The sequence below is a fragment of the Crinia signifera genome, chromosome 2 (genome assembly GCF_055691185.1).
Source record: "Crinia signifera chromosome 2, ASM5569118v1, whole genome shotgun sequence".
NCBI classification, from domain to species: domain Eukaryota; kingdom Metazoa; phylum Chordata; class Amphibia; order Anura; family Myobatrachidae; genus Crinia; species Crinia signifera.
In genome coordinates, this window is record NC_139218.1 from 239,380,427 (window position 1) to 239,397,787 (window position 17,361).

A 17,361-nucleotide genomic window follows, 5' to 3' on the forward strand; every position below is an offset into this window, starting at 1 on the left:
GACCCATGTTACACAGTTAGATGCATAAAGAATACAGGGGCAGATTTATTAAGCTAGGTGAAGTGATAATGTGGCTGGTACTTTATCACCAGCCAATCAGCTCCTAACTGTGAAGTTACAGGCTTGGTTTGAAAAATGACAGGTAGGAGCTGACTGGCCGGTGATAAAGACCAGGCACTTTATCACTTCACCGAGCTTAATAAATCAGACACTGGCATTTGAAAAAAAGAATTAGGGGCAGCAGCTGTGAAACATTATTTTACTATGTACATGGGCAGAAAATCTTAACTTATTTGCTAACTTTTTTTAGTATAGAGTAACAAATTGATACACTAAATATAAACATAGTTCACTGAAGAAGGCAATGTTTTGTAGGAGGTTCTCTTTACTGTTTACAGATATATATGCACTAAACAGTAGAAAGTCTCCATGTGCATGAAAGATGCACATTCCTACTTCCCATTTCCCAATAATGTCATTGTGCAGTCCCTTGTATGGGTCTTTACCACTGATTCTCAAAGTTGGTCCTCAAGGTCTCTTACAGATCCTGTTTTCCAGGTCACCTGTGGAGTTTTATAATGTGACCGTTGATGATACACCGTGCCCCTGCCCGGTGACAGGGAAAAAGTGACCTGCGAGGACTCTTTGAGGACCGAGTTTGGGAACCACTACTCAATACTATTGTACAGTATATAAAATTGTAATCTTTAAATTAATTCTTTATAAAGTTCTCCAAACCAAACTAGTTGGAAACATCTAAATAACTTGTGTTTTAATATGCAATGTAATAACACAGCAATTCCCCAAAAATAGGCAATCGGTGCATTTAATAAATATAAATAGCCGATATGAGGCATGCTTTATGGATTTTGTAAATAGTTGTATTTCATAAATGTATTAAGTCGTACACACCTTTCCTTATCATCTTTAGAGGACGATTCTCTTTTCTCTGAATCTCTGTCGTGAGCGGCAGCAGAGGAGCTGCGTTCTGACTCTCCGGGCTTTAGCCACGGTGGAGGCGTTGGGAAAGAAGGTGGTGTTCGATGAAGCCGGTTCCATGGTTCATGTGGATTGTTGAAGCCCTGCATATTTGGCCCCTCCTTGTGGCTAAACATTGAGTTGGATGCTAATGAGAAAGAAAATGGACATACTTAAAGAGATCTGTTTGCAGCAATAGTGCAATAATACAGAGCCCCATTTGATTAACAAATGTGAAAGATAACAGAAAGGATATACAGTGTAAATGTTAGTGGTACTAACCCATAATGAGGGAGAGGTTGAAGGGTCTGGTAGTTTCTTTGGAGAAAAGACAAAAGAAAAATGACTGCTTCCCTTTCTTTTGTGTAAGATCACTTAATCATCATAAATGCATAAAAATCCACTTTTGTTGAAGAGGCATAGAACTATAAGCAGTGTGACTATATATATATATATATATATATATATATATATATATATATATATATATATATATATATATATGGCAACTTAAAGGGGTGGGTTTTCTATCTTCAGATTACTTTTTTGGGTACTTATGTATTAGCAGGGTGCCCACTAAGCAAACTGCTTAGTGGGCGATTCTGCGTAAAAAAAATAAATGTAATTTATTCACTGCTTTCTACCCTCGGGCAGTGCAATGCGATCGCACCACATGTAAAATCGCATGCGATTGCATGCGATTTTATAGGGTGCGATGGCATTTACTTTACTATACATTTCTATGAGATGCAATCAGATTTAGGCTCCCCCCATTATCCATACCTCCCAGAAGCGTGGCGAGCGGCGGCGGAACTAGTCCTCCTGACATTTTCATACCCCCACTATCCATGTCGGCGTGGAGTGATTTTATATAGTGTGGCTTGTGCAGCGAGCCCCGCGAGGGGACGCGGAATACTTGTAACGTAATCCGCGTCCGCTCGCCATGCAACGGGCTCGGTGGCTTGCTGCGCTCGCCACACTATATACAATCGACTCCAAGCCGACGTGGATAGTGGGGGTATGAAAAGGTCGGGAGGGCTCGTTCCGCCACCGTTCGCCATGCTTCGGACCTGGCGTGGATAGGGGGGGGTGCCTAAATCTCATTGCATGTCATAGAAGTGTATAGTACAGTAAATGGCATCGCACCCTATAAAATCGCATGCAATCGCATGCGATTTTGTGTGCGGTGCGATCGCAAGTGGTGCAATCACATCGGCCAAGGGTAGGAAGAAGTGGATCGCATCGCACGCAAAAAACTGCATGCAATTCGATTTACCTACGGTGCCGTACGTATGCAAATAGGGTGCCCTGCTAATACATAAGAACCCTTTTTTGTGTTGTACCTGTCCTCCTGCAAAAGGTTGTTATGGTCTAGTTCAGTGGTAGTCAACCACGGTCCTCGAGAGCTACCAACAGTTCACATTTTCCAGACAACCTACAGCAGCTGTTGCAAAGTTGCACTCATTACTAGCTGAAATATTTTCAAAAAACCACAGGTGGAGCTAATTACTTCACTTGTGATTCCGTGAGGAGATCTGGAAAACATTAACTGTTGGTAGCTCTCGATGACTGGAGTTGGCTACCCCAGGTCTAGTTGCTCTTGAATATGACAGAGTACTGCTTACTAAGGGCAAAAGTTTGTAACAGAAAGAATAAAGCAGATCTGTGCTGTATACAAGGGCAAGGAAAATAAGTCATGTTTCTTTGATGATGAAAAGCTGCTAAAGATAATTTCAGCATGTACTGCGTATCATGTAATATGAACTGTAAGTTTGACTGCCTATAAGGAGTTAATGTTGTGCAAATAAGAGCATTTGCTTCATGCCGATAAGTCTTTAAGTGCTAAACACGACCACCAGCATCATGCAACTCTGGTGAAGGTGTAGGCCCTTTGGCAGTTGGTATTAAGCATCCAGCGCCCCATAGATTGGCATAGTACAGTTATTAAGCAGGTGGAAATCCAGGGACATTTTGGTAAACGCACACATACACTTATATATAAGAATATATATATTATCCCTGTTATGAAATTTGTATAAATCTTAATCTGCATTATTTCCCCATAGTCATAAATAAAGCAGTACTTACTGACTGAAGGATTTCCAAGACCCCCAAAGGCATTTCCACCCACGGAAGCTAGACCACTGAATGTTGATGGACGGTTAAAAGGTTCTATAAAAACGAAAGATATGTAAGACTAATGTATGGAATATGGGGGTTATTCTGTTCTATTCGCTCGGATGTGAGTTTGCACCCTTGCGAGTATTCAGAACCCGCGCTGCGAATGATGGTACACCCGCCTACCTCGCAGAGTGTGTTCGCACACAGGGCCTGCAAATGAATGTTTAACATAAACAACCATTCGCACCCTGAGGGTGAACACCCACATCATTCGATGGTCGCCGACCATCGAATGATGTGGAACATGCACGCATATATAAGTGACTCTCAGGTCACTTAGATTTGCGTGCACCATCGGGAGGAAGTGGGCGGGTAGCTGACATCTCGAACGAATATCGGCTGCAAACAGACCCCCTCATTTTATTGCTGATAATCTTCAAAAATGTATAATCATATATTATAAAATGATATACAATATACCCATACTGTGTTAGCCTATATATTACACTGTATATGAATATGTATTTCTTAATTAAAAATCAGTTAATATATTTGCCAATGTTCACATTGGTATTAACTGCTTTTTAATTAGAGAATTCATCATTGTAATTTCCTATACTGATTTTCACTATAATAGACCCAAAAAGACTTGTCTAATACTCCATATGATGTTGATGTACATGTACAGTATAGATTGTTTGGATTTGTTACAGAAGATGCATAAATACATTTTCAGTAAATAAAATCCGATATAACAGATTATAAATATTCACTGAACTACATACAGACACTGGCACGGTTCTAGGATGATACATGTGTAGGCTTGCTATAATATGCCCTTAATCCGGGATACCTTTGATTTACACAGGTTCTGTGGTTGGCTACATTAAAGCCTGCTTTTCAATCAGCCACAGAACTTGTGTCATAGGTGTACAGAAATTCAAGGGCTATTAAAGCAAACCTATACACAGGTATATACATAGGCATATACAAATACCATAAATATTAGACATTTTCTTTTTACTTACCAAGGTGAGCAGCAGGGTTAAGAAAATTGCTGTGATGAGGGGGAGGGCCAAAGGGGGCCCCAGCAGGATGTGGCCCACCTAGGAGTAAAGTAAAATAGAACAATTATCATTCAGGTGTTTCCATACTGTATATTTATGCAAATACTGACAAATATAAGTACATTTATATTCTAAGGGTACTTGACGCCAAATCTTTGCTTCTGCTTAACTGCAAAAAGTCTGCTTGATCTTTAAGTGTGAAATGTGAAAAATTAACAGTTGCTTCCATTGGCGGGTGCAACTCACACCACGGGGGAGCTGGTTAACACATACAAGCATACATGGAGATGTACGTAATATATGTGCTGGCTCGGAATCATATGAATCCCATATTTAGCGCTAGTATTTCAAAATATTCAAAACAAATACTACACATCAGACATAAATGTGTATCTAAATAGAGGGTCCTGATGAGAAAAAACTGGCATTACATTCTGCATTGCAGCACAGCATAGTACATATGGGAAATGCAGCCAAAGCCCGGAAAGGGGCCATATTTTCCCTTTAGTACACCCTGTCCAAACTAAAAACGCCAGGAGCGTATTTATGATAGGTGCAGTGTGGACAGTGCACATGGGCCCCTGATTCCCAGGGGGGCCCACACACTGCACATATATTGTTTATACCCTCTGGCGTCCAGCACAACAGCGCATGCGCAGTGCAGTATGAACGCTGTAGTGCTCAGACTCCTGCAGAAATCGCAGATAAAACGGACACTGCGCTAATTTTCCGGAGATCGGCGCATGCAAAGTAGGATCTGAGCTCTCTAGTGCTCAGACCCTACTGCGCTGTGCTATCTCCCGGCCTGGCAGGAGAAGGTTGCGCAAGGGCCTCCAACTCTTTTAAAGCGCCCCTGCAGAACACAAAACTTTATAACTGCTTCACCAAATTATACATTTACAGATGAAAAAAATAATCTCAAAAGAGTTAAAATATACTTATATGAATGTATTTCTAGAAAAATTTTGACTTTTGTATTGTTAGATTCAATTGTAATAGACAACAGCTATAGTTCGTTGTTTGAGTTTTTTTGTTTTGTTTCCAGCCCTCTGCGCTGACATTACTTTTCAATAAGTTCTGACTTAGTAACTGTATAAGTGACAAGATTTATACCCACCAGCAGCAGAAAAGAGTGTTGAAGGGCGTGCCAAGTCATGAGGGTGTGGGTGGTGATGGATAGCTCCAAAGAGGCTCGGACCTGGTGGCCGGCTCAAAAACTCAGGCTTCAGGCCAAAATCCAGCTTGTGGGGATCTGTCTGCATCTGTTTCTAAAATGGAAAGCATGACTGGAATTGAGATTTCCCCGTGGGCAGAGAAGAAAGGAGGCTTCAAAGACCATACAAAATGCCACATTCACACCTTGAAATTGCAAAACTGATCTTTGTATGTGCTATAATTGAAATTACACTTTTTTAAACCTGATGTTATCAGAAGTGACAGACACAGTTTAGACTAGATAAATGGGAGAGACATGACTTGCAGGCAATATTAAGTGTGCATTCTTGCAAGAATTGATTTTGTGCACTGAATCATACCTATAAAAGCGTCTTATAATTAACAAATAATCTTCCTTTATTAATTATTTCTTCCTAATGATACTAAAAACTAGCATAAAACAATTACATACTTCTTAGGTTGCATGTATGATTTATAAAATTAAATTGTGATTATGGCATACTGGTTCCTTTCTTTAGGGTACACACAATTTCTGCCGAGTTTGGCGGCAGTGTGGGATGTCGGCCGATCTCGAATGCTGTTTTAAAAGGGCAATCACTTACAAGGCATTGTTTTGCCTTGATTGCCCCTTTAAAAAATACATTATATTCCACCGTTAGAGTCTCCCAATTAAAATGCTTATTTTAATAAATGTTATATCCCTGGCTATGTAAAGCTAATGTGAATTTATTTAGAAATGGTTAAAAAAAATTTGAACATGTTCAAAAACCGTCACAATGATAGTTATTTACTAATGATCTTACAATATGGCAATAAAACATGGATGACTTGCATCAGACAGATAAAAGTGAAATCATGGATATTATTGTTTGCAGTTGTTTATTTAAGCCATGGGAATAAATGTTCCTCTTCGGCTGTAAGAAAACTTAAATCATTTCATTTCTGAATTTGCAGCCTGAGCATTTATCAAACAGCTGCGGTCCGCAGTGCACATGCAGGAGCTGTCTATGAGAACAAAGCCAGTGATGGATTGCCATCAATGGCAGTTTGAAAGGTGATTGACAGCCGGGTGTGTTTGTAGGCGACAAGGCTACGAACAGGGCGAAAACCATTTTTTGGTGAGTGATTGTTAATGGTTATCTCCCTGTTTGCATGGCTTCAAACGTATTTGCAGCTGTGCACGGTGAGAGGGGGGGGGGGGGACGACGACTGTGGTGGTGCAGCCCAGCAATCAAGTCTGAGGGGTAGATGTATGAAGCAGTTATAAGGACGAGAAGTGATAAAGTGCCTGCTACTTTATCACCGGCCAATCAGCTCCTAACTGTCCAGTCTGTAACTTAACAGTCAGAAGCTGATTGGCCGGTGATAAAGTACCAAGCACTTTATCACTTCTCCTCCCTTATCACTGCTTCATACCCCTGAATCGGGCCCTATATCTTGTGTTTTTGCACTGCACATTCTTTAAGTGTGTGCATACAAGTGATGGGGGATGCAGTCGTATACATTTCACCTGCATTTACACTAAACACTGTGTGACTTAAGAGGTACAATAGAACCAAATTGTAATGTGGCCTTGTGTAATGTGTGAAGGTAGATATGCCTGTTTCCAGGTATATCTTTTGTATCTAGTATAGGACTAGAACAACTTCACAATGAAGATGATGGGCGAGATGTACTAAGCGTTGAAAAAGTGATAAAATGGAGAGTGATAAACCACCAACCAAGCTTCCAAGTAAGTTTTTTAAGCAAAGCCTGTAACATGGCAGTTAGGAGCTGATTGGCTGGTGGTTTATCACTCTCCATTTTATCACTTTTCAAGCTTAGTACATCTGGCCTATGACTTGTAGCAAATCAAGTTTATAGAGAGGAGGTGAGTGCACAGCAATACTCTCTGCATAAGGGCAAGTACATGTATGTTTCATGAGCTTGCAGTAAGTACATATCAAAATGTATGAGGGAGCACGTCTATTTTGGAAATCTGCCTTCACAAAAAGACAAGGGACTATTATTCTACCAATATGGAAAACTTTTGCTAACTTTCCAAAAAGAACAAGGAAAAAATTTCCACAGGTACTTGCCAGCGATTTGTAAGACAGCGTTTAATTTTATTGACTGAATGTAGCAGACTTAACACTCTTGCTTTAGGGAAAACAAGATAGTGATCATCGGAGTCAATTTAAAAACCCCTTTGTGGTTTAGCGGTTATTTTAATAGTTTTTCTCATTTGGGTACTATAGTCTCTAAGGGAAAATTTTCCTCACTTAAAAGAAAACAGCAACTTGCATTCCAGTGATGGGTAATTAAACATAAAGCAAGACTATTTCCATGAGGGAAAGGTCCAGCGTAGCATACTACAGTACACATGCAAACTCCAACAATGAGAACCTTAAGTAATAGGCACTATTTCTACTCCTTATGCTATATGTAAACATGTTATTTAGGAAACATGGAAGGAAACTGTCTGAGTCCTTCACTTTGTTTATTTTTACTTTTAATTTAATTATGTGCTATTTGATTTCTATCAATTGGCCATGATGTGATAAAGTGGAAAATTAAAGGTAGTATTTTGCATATATTAGTATGCAGTATTGCAAATCTAAACAATAAAACACATTTGTGAATTACTAAAGCATCATGGAAACATCTACAGATGTTGCTATGAGTGTTTTTCATGGCCATCTCTAGGAGTATCCGAGCGGTGCCAGCACAGAGAGCGATCAATAGGGCCAGCAAAGGTTCCTGTATCTGGCTAGTAGGGTGTCATGGCCTTATGCCTCCTAGAGCAGCGGGATGTATTAAAATACTTTGCCGCCCACCCGCCGTGATGCCAGCGCATATGTACTATCATATGCGGCTGGCATCGCGATGCGGTGACGGAGTCCCTCCGCGATACCTGTACTCTGGTGTGCGGGGGGTCTCCGTCACCTTTCTGCCGCCTGGCTCTCCCCTCACGCTGGGGACAGCTAAGCAGGCTGTCCCCGGCGCCTCCTCCTCCCCCCTGCAGCCGGAAGGATGTCCAGCTGCTTCACTAGGGGGAGGAGGGGTTTACCTTCTAGGGGTCCAGGAGGACCCTTCAGGAAGGTAAGCCAGAGGAGGGGTCGGCGAGGTGGCAGGTTTGCGTCGGAGGAGGCAAAAAGAAGCCCATAGGCTTCTATAGGGTATCGCCACCCAAAGGTGGTGATACCCTTCAATGCGGTATCAGTTTTGATACATTGGAAAATGCGGTAAAACCGGGGTTTTACCGCATTTTCAGTTTGATACATCTCGCCCTTAGCAGGCAGTTGACATGATGTCATAATTTCAGGGAGCATGGGCAACAAAGGGCACTGTAGGGACCTGTTATAGTGCTGAGTGCTTTGATTTACATGAGAATAACCAAAACATTTGCCACTTTGTTTGTCATGTGACACAGCTTGCAGATTTAAGATAGATTTCTGAAGAAAATGTGAGACGATTAAAATGTATCATTTAAAATGTCAGGAGAAATATGAATCACATGGCAAGTATTTTCTATGTATATAGGGCCATAACAAGGGGCATGCAACTAGCGCCACCACCCAGGTGGCAAGGCTGGGGGAGGACACTACAGTTGCTGCCCCAATGGTACCCCATAACATATATGTGAAAATCTCAATATTAATGAAAATTTACTGTACTAATACCTATTTCTGTTGTTTTTGTATAAATATTATTATTACTATTTTTAGTGTGTGCTTCATCTGTTCAGCATTTTGCTATTCCCATTTTATATTCTGTGAGTTTAACAATACTACAGATGGTTAATGTAAAGCAAATTAAATAATATAAAATATTACATACTGTTTAATTTTGCACTTTTACAAGTCAGGTATCTCCTTTTTATCATCCACAAACTTTATAATTGGGTCCAAAATAATTCATATGCTTTTCATTAGTTAATAGGTATACTATAAATTATTAAAATTAACTTGTAGTTTGACACTTACCTTGACTTTTTGTTGGTGATGGTAAATCTGCCAGGCGATGTGAACATGCATTGCGCACCATTTGCCAGGTTTCTGGGGAAAACGAAAAGACATATATGAATTGTAACCAGTGGGGTTTTGTGATCACATAGACAAACGTTGTTTTTGTTTGAATAATAAACAGTTTGTCATTTAGAATGATTCACTTGGTTACTCTTCATTAAACATTTCCTTCAATCCAAAGAACCCCCACAATAAACAAATAACTAAAATGTAATTTGATCGCATATACCGCAAATAAGGGTATTTGTTAAACAGTTAAAGCACCCTGGAGCTTTCACACTGCAGCTCTTAAACGGTAAATTGTCATTTTTATAGCCTTTTAAAACGGGTAGAGCTGCAGTGTGAAAGGGGTATAAGATCTACTTGATGAAAAGACACTGATAATTTCCTCAGCTTGTTCATGTATTGTGTTTATGTATTTATCTTGGATTTCTTTTCTTTCTTTTTTTTTTTAACATAACAGCTACATAATGGGTGTAAGATGCAATCAGGGGGGATGCAGTTTAGATCCCGGCGTACAGAATCCCAACGTCTGAATCCCGACCGCCAAAATCCCGACCGTTTCTCCCTCCAGGGGTGTCCACGACACCCCTGGAGGGAGAATAAATTAGCGTGCCGAGCGTAGCGAGTCACCGGGCCCGCTGCATGGCGAGCGTAGCGAGCCCGCAAGGGGGGGGGGCGATCCACATCCCCCCCTTGTCGGGATTTCGGCGGTCGGGATTCCGGCGTCCGGATTTTGAAAGCCGGGATCCCGACCGCCGGGATTTCATACTGAATCCAATCAGGGGGATTGCTAAACTCTTCAGGGAGGCAGGGAGTTTGTTTCTATTTTAAGGAGTCTTCCTGACAAGCAGGGAGATTGGCAGGTATGCATACATGTATTGCTAGATACAATTTCCATTTATTCTAGATGTTTTTCTAAAAAGTGTGAGGAAGTTGTCAATTCTGAATGTGTATTTATGTGTATATACGGCAGAACATATTAGACAAGACTTGTATGTATAATGATTGTGGGTTTGGCACTCCAATGTAACTAGTGTAACTGCGGCTGGTGCCCTCCCAGGGGTATAGTATAGGGAAGCAAGCGAGCAATGCCGCACCACCGCGTCCCTAAATATATTTACTTTTTTTTTTAAAGGTTCCCAAACATAGAGCGTTTTCTCTGTACCTCCCAACTTTCGTAAGTCTCCTGGCGGGACCCTCGAACGTGCTGCCTGAAATTTGGTGGCGTGGCCTGACTGCAATGGGGCATGGCATACACATCGCCTCACTCCACGAGACCATGCCCCTGTTTTGCCTCTGTGGAGTGATGGCCAGCGGCTCTGTGAGGTGCTGGTCATGTCCCCAGCCCCTGGGGAAATAGATGCTCCCGCACACATCGCACAGCACAAAAGGTACAGTATGTGCAGCCCGTAGCCTGCTGTAGCACATCGCATGCTTTTTGTACTAGATGCAATGAGATCTAGTAAAAAAAAGTACAGAGAACATCGCTCAGTGTATGGGCACCTTCACATTAAAGCAACATATTTTATCTAGAGATGAGCTGGTGGTTTTATTGAAAAGTAAACATGCTGGAATTTGTGGTTTCAAGTTAACCTGAGTCCCGTTTCCTGTGACTTTGGGGTTAGAATAGATCTTGGATCCAAACAATAAATATTGCATTTTTTTGCATTCATGTCCCTCCTTCATGGTTTCAAGTGCCATTTACACCAGGCAAGACTGTGAATTCATGTTAATTGATCTTGCTAATAATATTAGGAAGAACAATAGGTCCAAAAATGACATGTTTTTAGTGGTTTCTATCAAGAAGATGAGCAGTGGGCTGCTTAAACAACAAATCAAGACATTTATGTTTGTTTTGATATGCCAAAAAATGTAAAAATCTGAATCTTACCCTCAGCATAGGCCTGAAAGGATCTGTCAGCTGTGAAAAGAAAGCGATAATTACGTTTACATGCCTGTCACATTAGACAATCAAATTAATTAACACATGCATATTGCATCATTATACCAAAAAGTATTGAAATGTTGAAATTCAGATTAAACCTTTTAATAAAGAATAAGTCAAATTATACATCACAACAGCCAATAGAAAATATTTAGCAACAATTTAATTCTTTGCCAGTATACACATATGCCAGAATGTAGAGAATATTTTTTAAAAAGTATGATTAAATCTTAATTTTTCTACAATCGACTGTATTTGTTTAATAGCCAAGGCAACTTGCCGCCCACATGTCTTCTTTTCTAAAACACAATGTGCAATTTTTGGCATTCATAAGTATGATCTGCCATGTTGCCAATATTTGGCAGCTGCTGTTTTCATATGCAAGTCTTAACCACTCTATGCATCTGACAAGGCCATACTTTCTTTCAAGATAAAAAAAGGCTTGTATTGTATGGAAATAAGCTAACTGAAAAAAAAAACCTCAGGATTTTACAAAATGGAACAGTGTATTATTGCATATACATCTACCATGTTCTACTGGATGGCCCAAGACCAATGAGCACTTAAGATGGCATGTTATATTTTACTGTGCCCTTTGATTCCCTTTTCATTATATTTCACCTATGTTACTTATGCTAAATATCACTTCTCACTAAAACTTCTCCTCATCTCTATGGGGGGAATTCAAGGGCAATGCGCACCAGCAGTCACTAGATGGTGCTCAGCAGCGCCAGCCATTCAAGTATTGCTCCATTTATCTGTGGTCAGTTGCCGGCACTGACATTATTGTCATTTTAACAGGCTGGTAACTAGTAGCAGACAAAGGTGGTCATTCTGATTTGCTTGCTAAGCAGCATTATTTCGCTGCTTAGCTAGCCTTGTACCACCACCCGCCACAGCGAATGTACCCACCGCACTGCGAATGGATGTTTTGCATAAACATCCATTTGTAGGCTAGCGTGCAGGCCCGAAATCATTCAATGGTCGCCGATCATGAAGAAATGATTTCTACAGTGTTTGCAAATCCAAGTCAGTCTCTACTGACAGCTTACGTCAGCCGCCCATCTCCAGAAGCCAGGTGCCCACCCACATTCGCATCGGGATGGCCAGTGTTTTCCTGGGCGCACCCAGGATTTTCATGGGTATGTCCAGGAGATGCAGGGCCATGCCCGCTTCCGAAGGTGCCTGCACAGAAGCCTTGCACATGCGCATAAGAAAATATGCACATGCACAGGGCTTCACCATCGGTCCCCTATGCGAACACAAGGGGTACTTTTGATAATCAGAATGAGGACCAATAAATATTTACATAAGACTCCAAAATTAGGAATGTCCCAGAAAGAGAAGAGTGCTGAAATTAAGGCTGCCTTCACCCAAAGTGGAATTTCCTGCATTATGAAGTATCCCCCTCAGGCAGGAGCTCGTTTTCTTTTTTTACATTGATTGGAATCTGTAATCTTCCCAGCTCTGAAGGCCCTGCAGGCATGGGGATAGCAGTGCAAGATTTAAAAGCTGTCAATAGACCAGGAGCACTTGCTGTGTTGCGATCACTTTTTTTTTTTTGAAAGAGGTCAATGGTATAATCTGTTTTTAGACTTCTTAATGGAGTAACATTCCATATTCAGTGAGTGGTGTGCCTAGTGGATACATTGTTGATGTTACATTTGCAAGTGGTGTGTGGTAGTGAATGTAATAACATCCTGTGGGCTCTGTAATATGGCAAAGTCTGAACTGGGGGCACTGTAATGTGGCATACTGTAAACAGGAGGCACTGTAATTTGGCATAATCTGAACTCGGGACACTGAGATGGCATAACCTGAAGTAAGAGAAAATCTAATATTGCGTAATATGAACTGGGGTTACTGTAATATGCCCTAATCTGAACAGGGGCACTGTAATGTGGCATAAAATTAACAACCACCAAGGAGAGATGTCTTTCTATAAGCATTTGGACAGGAACACTTTAAAAACATTGCTATATTGAGTCTTTTAGTAAAACACCGTAATAAATGTAGTGAGTAAATTCTCAATAATACAGACTATGGGATATTGCTTGAATAATATAGATTGCCATTTGGTAAATGGTCAAATATTAGGTAGTTATAACTGGTGCTCGCCATTTCAATCGAATGAATGTATAGAGGACAAATTCTGTATATTGTGATATAAAAGCAATTACTGTATGTGTAAGCATTTTATACCTCAACACAGCACATTTACTAAAATATAGAGCCCAATTTCCATGAGTATATACTACATTGTTAAATATATTAATCAAAGAGATCAAATCTGATACAGCTACTGTTCCAATTTGAGACCAATGAGGGATTTGACAACTATAAGACTTGCTTGTGGGATTAGGTATATTGTGATATCTGTGATCTTAAAATAGGAAAGAGGAATAGGCTTGTAAGGAAGGATAAACTATTTTCTGTCGAATGCCAACTACAACCAGGGCCGCCGAGAGGGGGGTACTAATTACCCTGGCTTGGGTTTGCTGGAGGGGCCTGGCAGGGGCCCTGTTCTTATCCTTCGCTTCCCCCTTCATCCCTCCCAAGAAGCAGCAGCACACACCTACAGCATGTGCTGTGCTGACAGCAGGCTGGCATGAGCGTCTCACTGACAGCATGAGAGCTCATACTGAGCCTGCTGTCAGCACAGCACATGCTGTAGGTGTGCACTGCTGCTGCTGAGGGGGGGGGGGGGGGGCAATAATATCCCAACTCCTTGACTTTAGAGAGTTTTTTCACCCCTATAAACATGTTTGGGGTGTGGCCTAATCGTGGAAGGTGGTCACGCCTCCCACGATTAGTCCACGGCCCCAATATTTTACCAGGGACCAGTATACCTCTTGGCGGCCCTGACTGCAACAGATTTTCTTTATCCTAATACTTCAGATGTGTCCTCACATGCTATTGTGAAACAGCCCTACTTGGCATGACAGGTGTCACGTGACATGACTTCCACGGAGTGTCTTTTTCACTTGAATGTGCCTCTTAGTTGCAATTTGTCAATTTTATATATTTGACATGTGTGTGTGTGTGTGATGGAGTCTGAATCTGTATATGCAGTGCTTGCTACTGCATAATACAGCAGACACAGCTTTTATTTACACCAACCTCAGTTGTGCTTCATATGTGTTTCTGTACATATTTAAAGCTAATTTCTGTCCATTTAAAGTGGCAGTCTGGCATCTCTGGTAAGATGTACATTTACCAAAAGTCCATAGACTAAACCGCTTCGGACTGTTGAATTTGTTTAAAAAAAATGCATGTATATACTATTTTCTAGACTGCATACCGAAAGCTTTTGAATGCATGCTCCTGTTTGTTCAACACAGACTTGTAAATCAAGAGACTCCAATCCACCAATTACATCAATATTTCATCAGCACACTCAATAATACAGCAGCTCGGGGAATACTGGAGCGTATCATTACAACAACAACAAATACTGCATTTCATGCACAAACTCTTTCCACTCCATCACCACAGGGGAACCTGCCTTGCTTTGGAAAGAAACAGAGTACAATGGGTTGTAGACTTAAAGACAATGAATGGCTTGGCTAAAGTAAATAAAAACCTAAGGGTTCTTTTTACAGCATCTTTAAAGATTTCCTTATAAACACAAATACCCAAATATTACACTGAAGAAAAAAAAAAACATCCCCTCTATGCAAAATGGCAACTGAGTGTGGTTGAAGAATTAAAAAATACTGCTCTATCTTTTACACTTTATTTTCATTTTAAAAATTGTGTTAAATATCACTTACAGTGTGTGTATTTTCTGGCTGTGTGTGTGTCTGTGTGTGTGCGACTATATAAATAGTGCATGGGCGTTCCTATGCAAATGCTGGGCATTCCCAAGTAAATGCGGGAGTCACACGGTGTGCTGGGGTGGGTGGCTGATGTCACGTGACTTCAGCTCCCCTCCCTACCTTCGGTCCAGAGCCCGCAAATATATGTCAGTCTCCACTGACTTACTTTTGTGAGCGCAGGGGAAATCATGGCGGGGAGGAGGTAATTCGGTGGGGCGGCGCAACAACTGCTTGGTAAGCTGCGAGCTTCGTATGGGAGAAAATAGCAGTTAACCATTGCTCCTAAACATTGTAAAACAGTAAAAGATGACTGTTAATACAATTTGTCTCAACTACATGTTTTGTACAGCTTCCAGTGTATAGGAGCAAAGGATCGATTGTCATTTGCTCTCATCCATTGCTAGATTTTCTTTCCAATCAGTCAGATCTGGCAGATGAGCTGCCATATAATTGTATATTGTATTCCTAGGATTGCCAGTTGTAAAACACAGAGGACATTTCACATGTTTATAGGGATAAACTGTGTACTTTTTGTAACCCAAATGATCTCTTTAGTAATTTTTGTCTAGTCCTTATCATCGGTTAACAGTGCTCATTCCAATCCTGACGTTTAAACAAGATGTCAAGCAGCCGGTAGGATCTCCTCATGAGATTTTCAGCTAGGCCTGGTATGATTTAGTAATGTGCCTCTGTCCGCAGCAAGCACCAGCAATAGTACATAACATGACAATAAACATTATCAAGAGAAACGTCATCTTCAATCCATATTGAACTTGTCCCTCAAGCAAAAAAAATATGTTACAGTATGGGGAAAACACAAGGTGTATGACTGACAAGCTCTTTTGACAAGGACATTTATCACTCCCAGGAGGATGAGAAACATGTTGACATAATGGTGACACTGTGGGCTTAGTTGTGCTCCTACTACTTACCCTTGGGTCCTTCTGTAGCAGGGTGTGAGGGACAGTTCCTGGTCTGGCAGCAACATCAATAGGATTGGAAGTCTGAGAAAGAAACAATAGCTGAAATTAATCGGACATGACAATAGTTGTCTACTCCATGCTACTTTGTATCTCTTTAGCTTGTGTTTGACATGCCCCTCTGCATGGCATTGTCAGACAGCTTAGGCCTAATGACCAGTGACTTCCCTTGATAAGTGAAGCTAAATATCATCCATCTTGGAATGAGGGGCAATATTAGTATGAATCTTTCTAGCGTTCACCCTTTTGTCAACCTTTACATTGTAACAGAAATCCTTTGCCTTCGAAACATCAGGACATAGAAAGGTTAGTGTTACCATTCTACAGGTTGTGGACCAGTGTCACAGTACAATTCTTTATTGCAAGTGTCAATAGGCTGAGTGTCTTAGACAATATTGCTCTGGGGACACGGGTAATGAGAAAAGCTCCTATCTCTAACCTGGATGAAATTACACACGATCTCTTCAGCATTACCACAAAGTTATCAATTGAACCATTCTACTTTGGAGATGCCCTGTACTGTCAGTTCTGACTACATCACATGCTCACTTATATTACAACGGCTAACAAATTCATTCATTTTCCTTTTTTCAAAATAGAACTGTAAACTCTCTTCACAACATGTTCTGTCGATAGGGTCTCCATAGAGACAATGCAGACAGCTTAGCAGGTCATTAAACATGTGTACACAGGTACCTTTCCACGGTGACACTTCATAATAAAGAAGGAAACAATACCTTCCACCGAGCCTACATAATTTATGATGAACTTTGACCACCTAGCTAACAGGCTGCTATTACATTCACAAACCATTAAGGGTGCACATTAACTTTAAATATCACATCACGTAAGCAGGTTAAGTCAGTTACACTGACCTTGGGTCAGAGAAGTATTAGATTGCAACTGCAGATTATTCTATCAGAGCCACTTAACTCTGTTATGTGCAAAAAAGTCATACTGCCGAAAGGAAAAGAAACCACTCCAGCTGTAATGTGCTCAACAATTAGGAAAACAAAGTAATTAATATATGGACGGATGACTGCTTATACACAAAAAGCACAAAAGATATACTAAAACAATGACTGTTTTTGCTGCATAGCAGAGTTAATTGTATTAGCCAGTATTTTGTATATATGGTATACAGATGTGCCCTCATACATCATTGCTGCAGATGAGCCAAACAGTCCCTATCAGCACTAGCGCTGGGCATATCTTTTGGGGAAAAATTGTCTTAGACGCAACCCGATGTGGCTGAAGTGCACCTGA

The 17,361-nt window shown here is 40.8% G+C and overlaps 1 protein-coding gene across 6 annotated transcripts in view; it reads right to left on the bottom strand.

The window, feature by feature from the left end:
• Positions 1-17,361, bottom strand: part of AUTS2 (activator of transcription and developmental regulator AUTS2) — a 1,267,464-nt gene that overhangs the window by 3,557 nt on the left and 1,246,546 nt on the right. For 4 of the 6 annotated variants that reach the window (XM_083174084.1, XM_083174085.1, XM_083174083.1 and 1 more), the window contains 8 exons: positions 16,048-16,119; positions 11,244-11,273; positions 9,308-9,379; positions 5,284-5,434; positions 4,128-4,205; positions 3,067-3,150; positions 1,261-1,296; positions 913-1,126 (listed from right to left, as the gene is read on the bottom strand). In XM_083174084.1, coding sequence (XP_083030210.1) covers positions 913-1,126; positions 1,261-1,296; positions 3,067-3,150; positions 4,128-4,205; positions 5,284-5,434; positions 9,308-9,379; positions 11,244-11,273; positions 16,048-16,119 — 737 coding nt within the window. The remainder of the gene's footprint in view (positions 1-912; positions 1,127-1,260; positions 1,297-3,066; positions 3,151-4,127; positions 4,206-5,283; positions 5,435-9,307; positions 9,380-11,243; positions 11,274-16,047; positions 16,120-17,361) is intronic. The other 2 variants (XM_083174087.1, XM_083174086.1) reach the window with 1 other exon arrangement.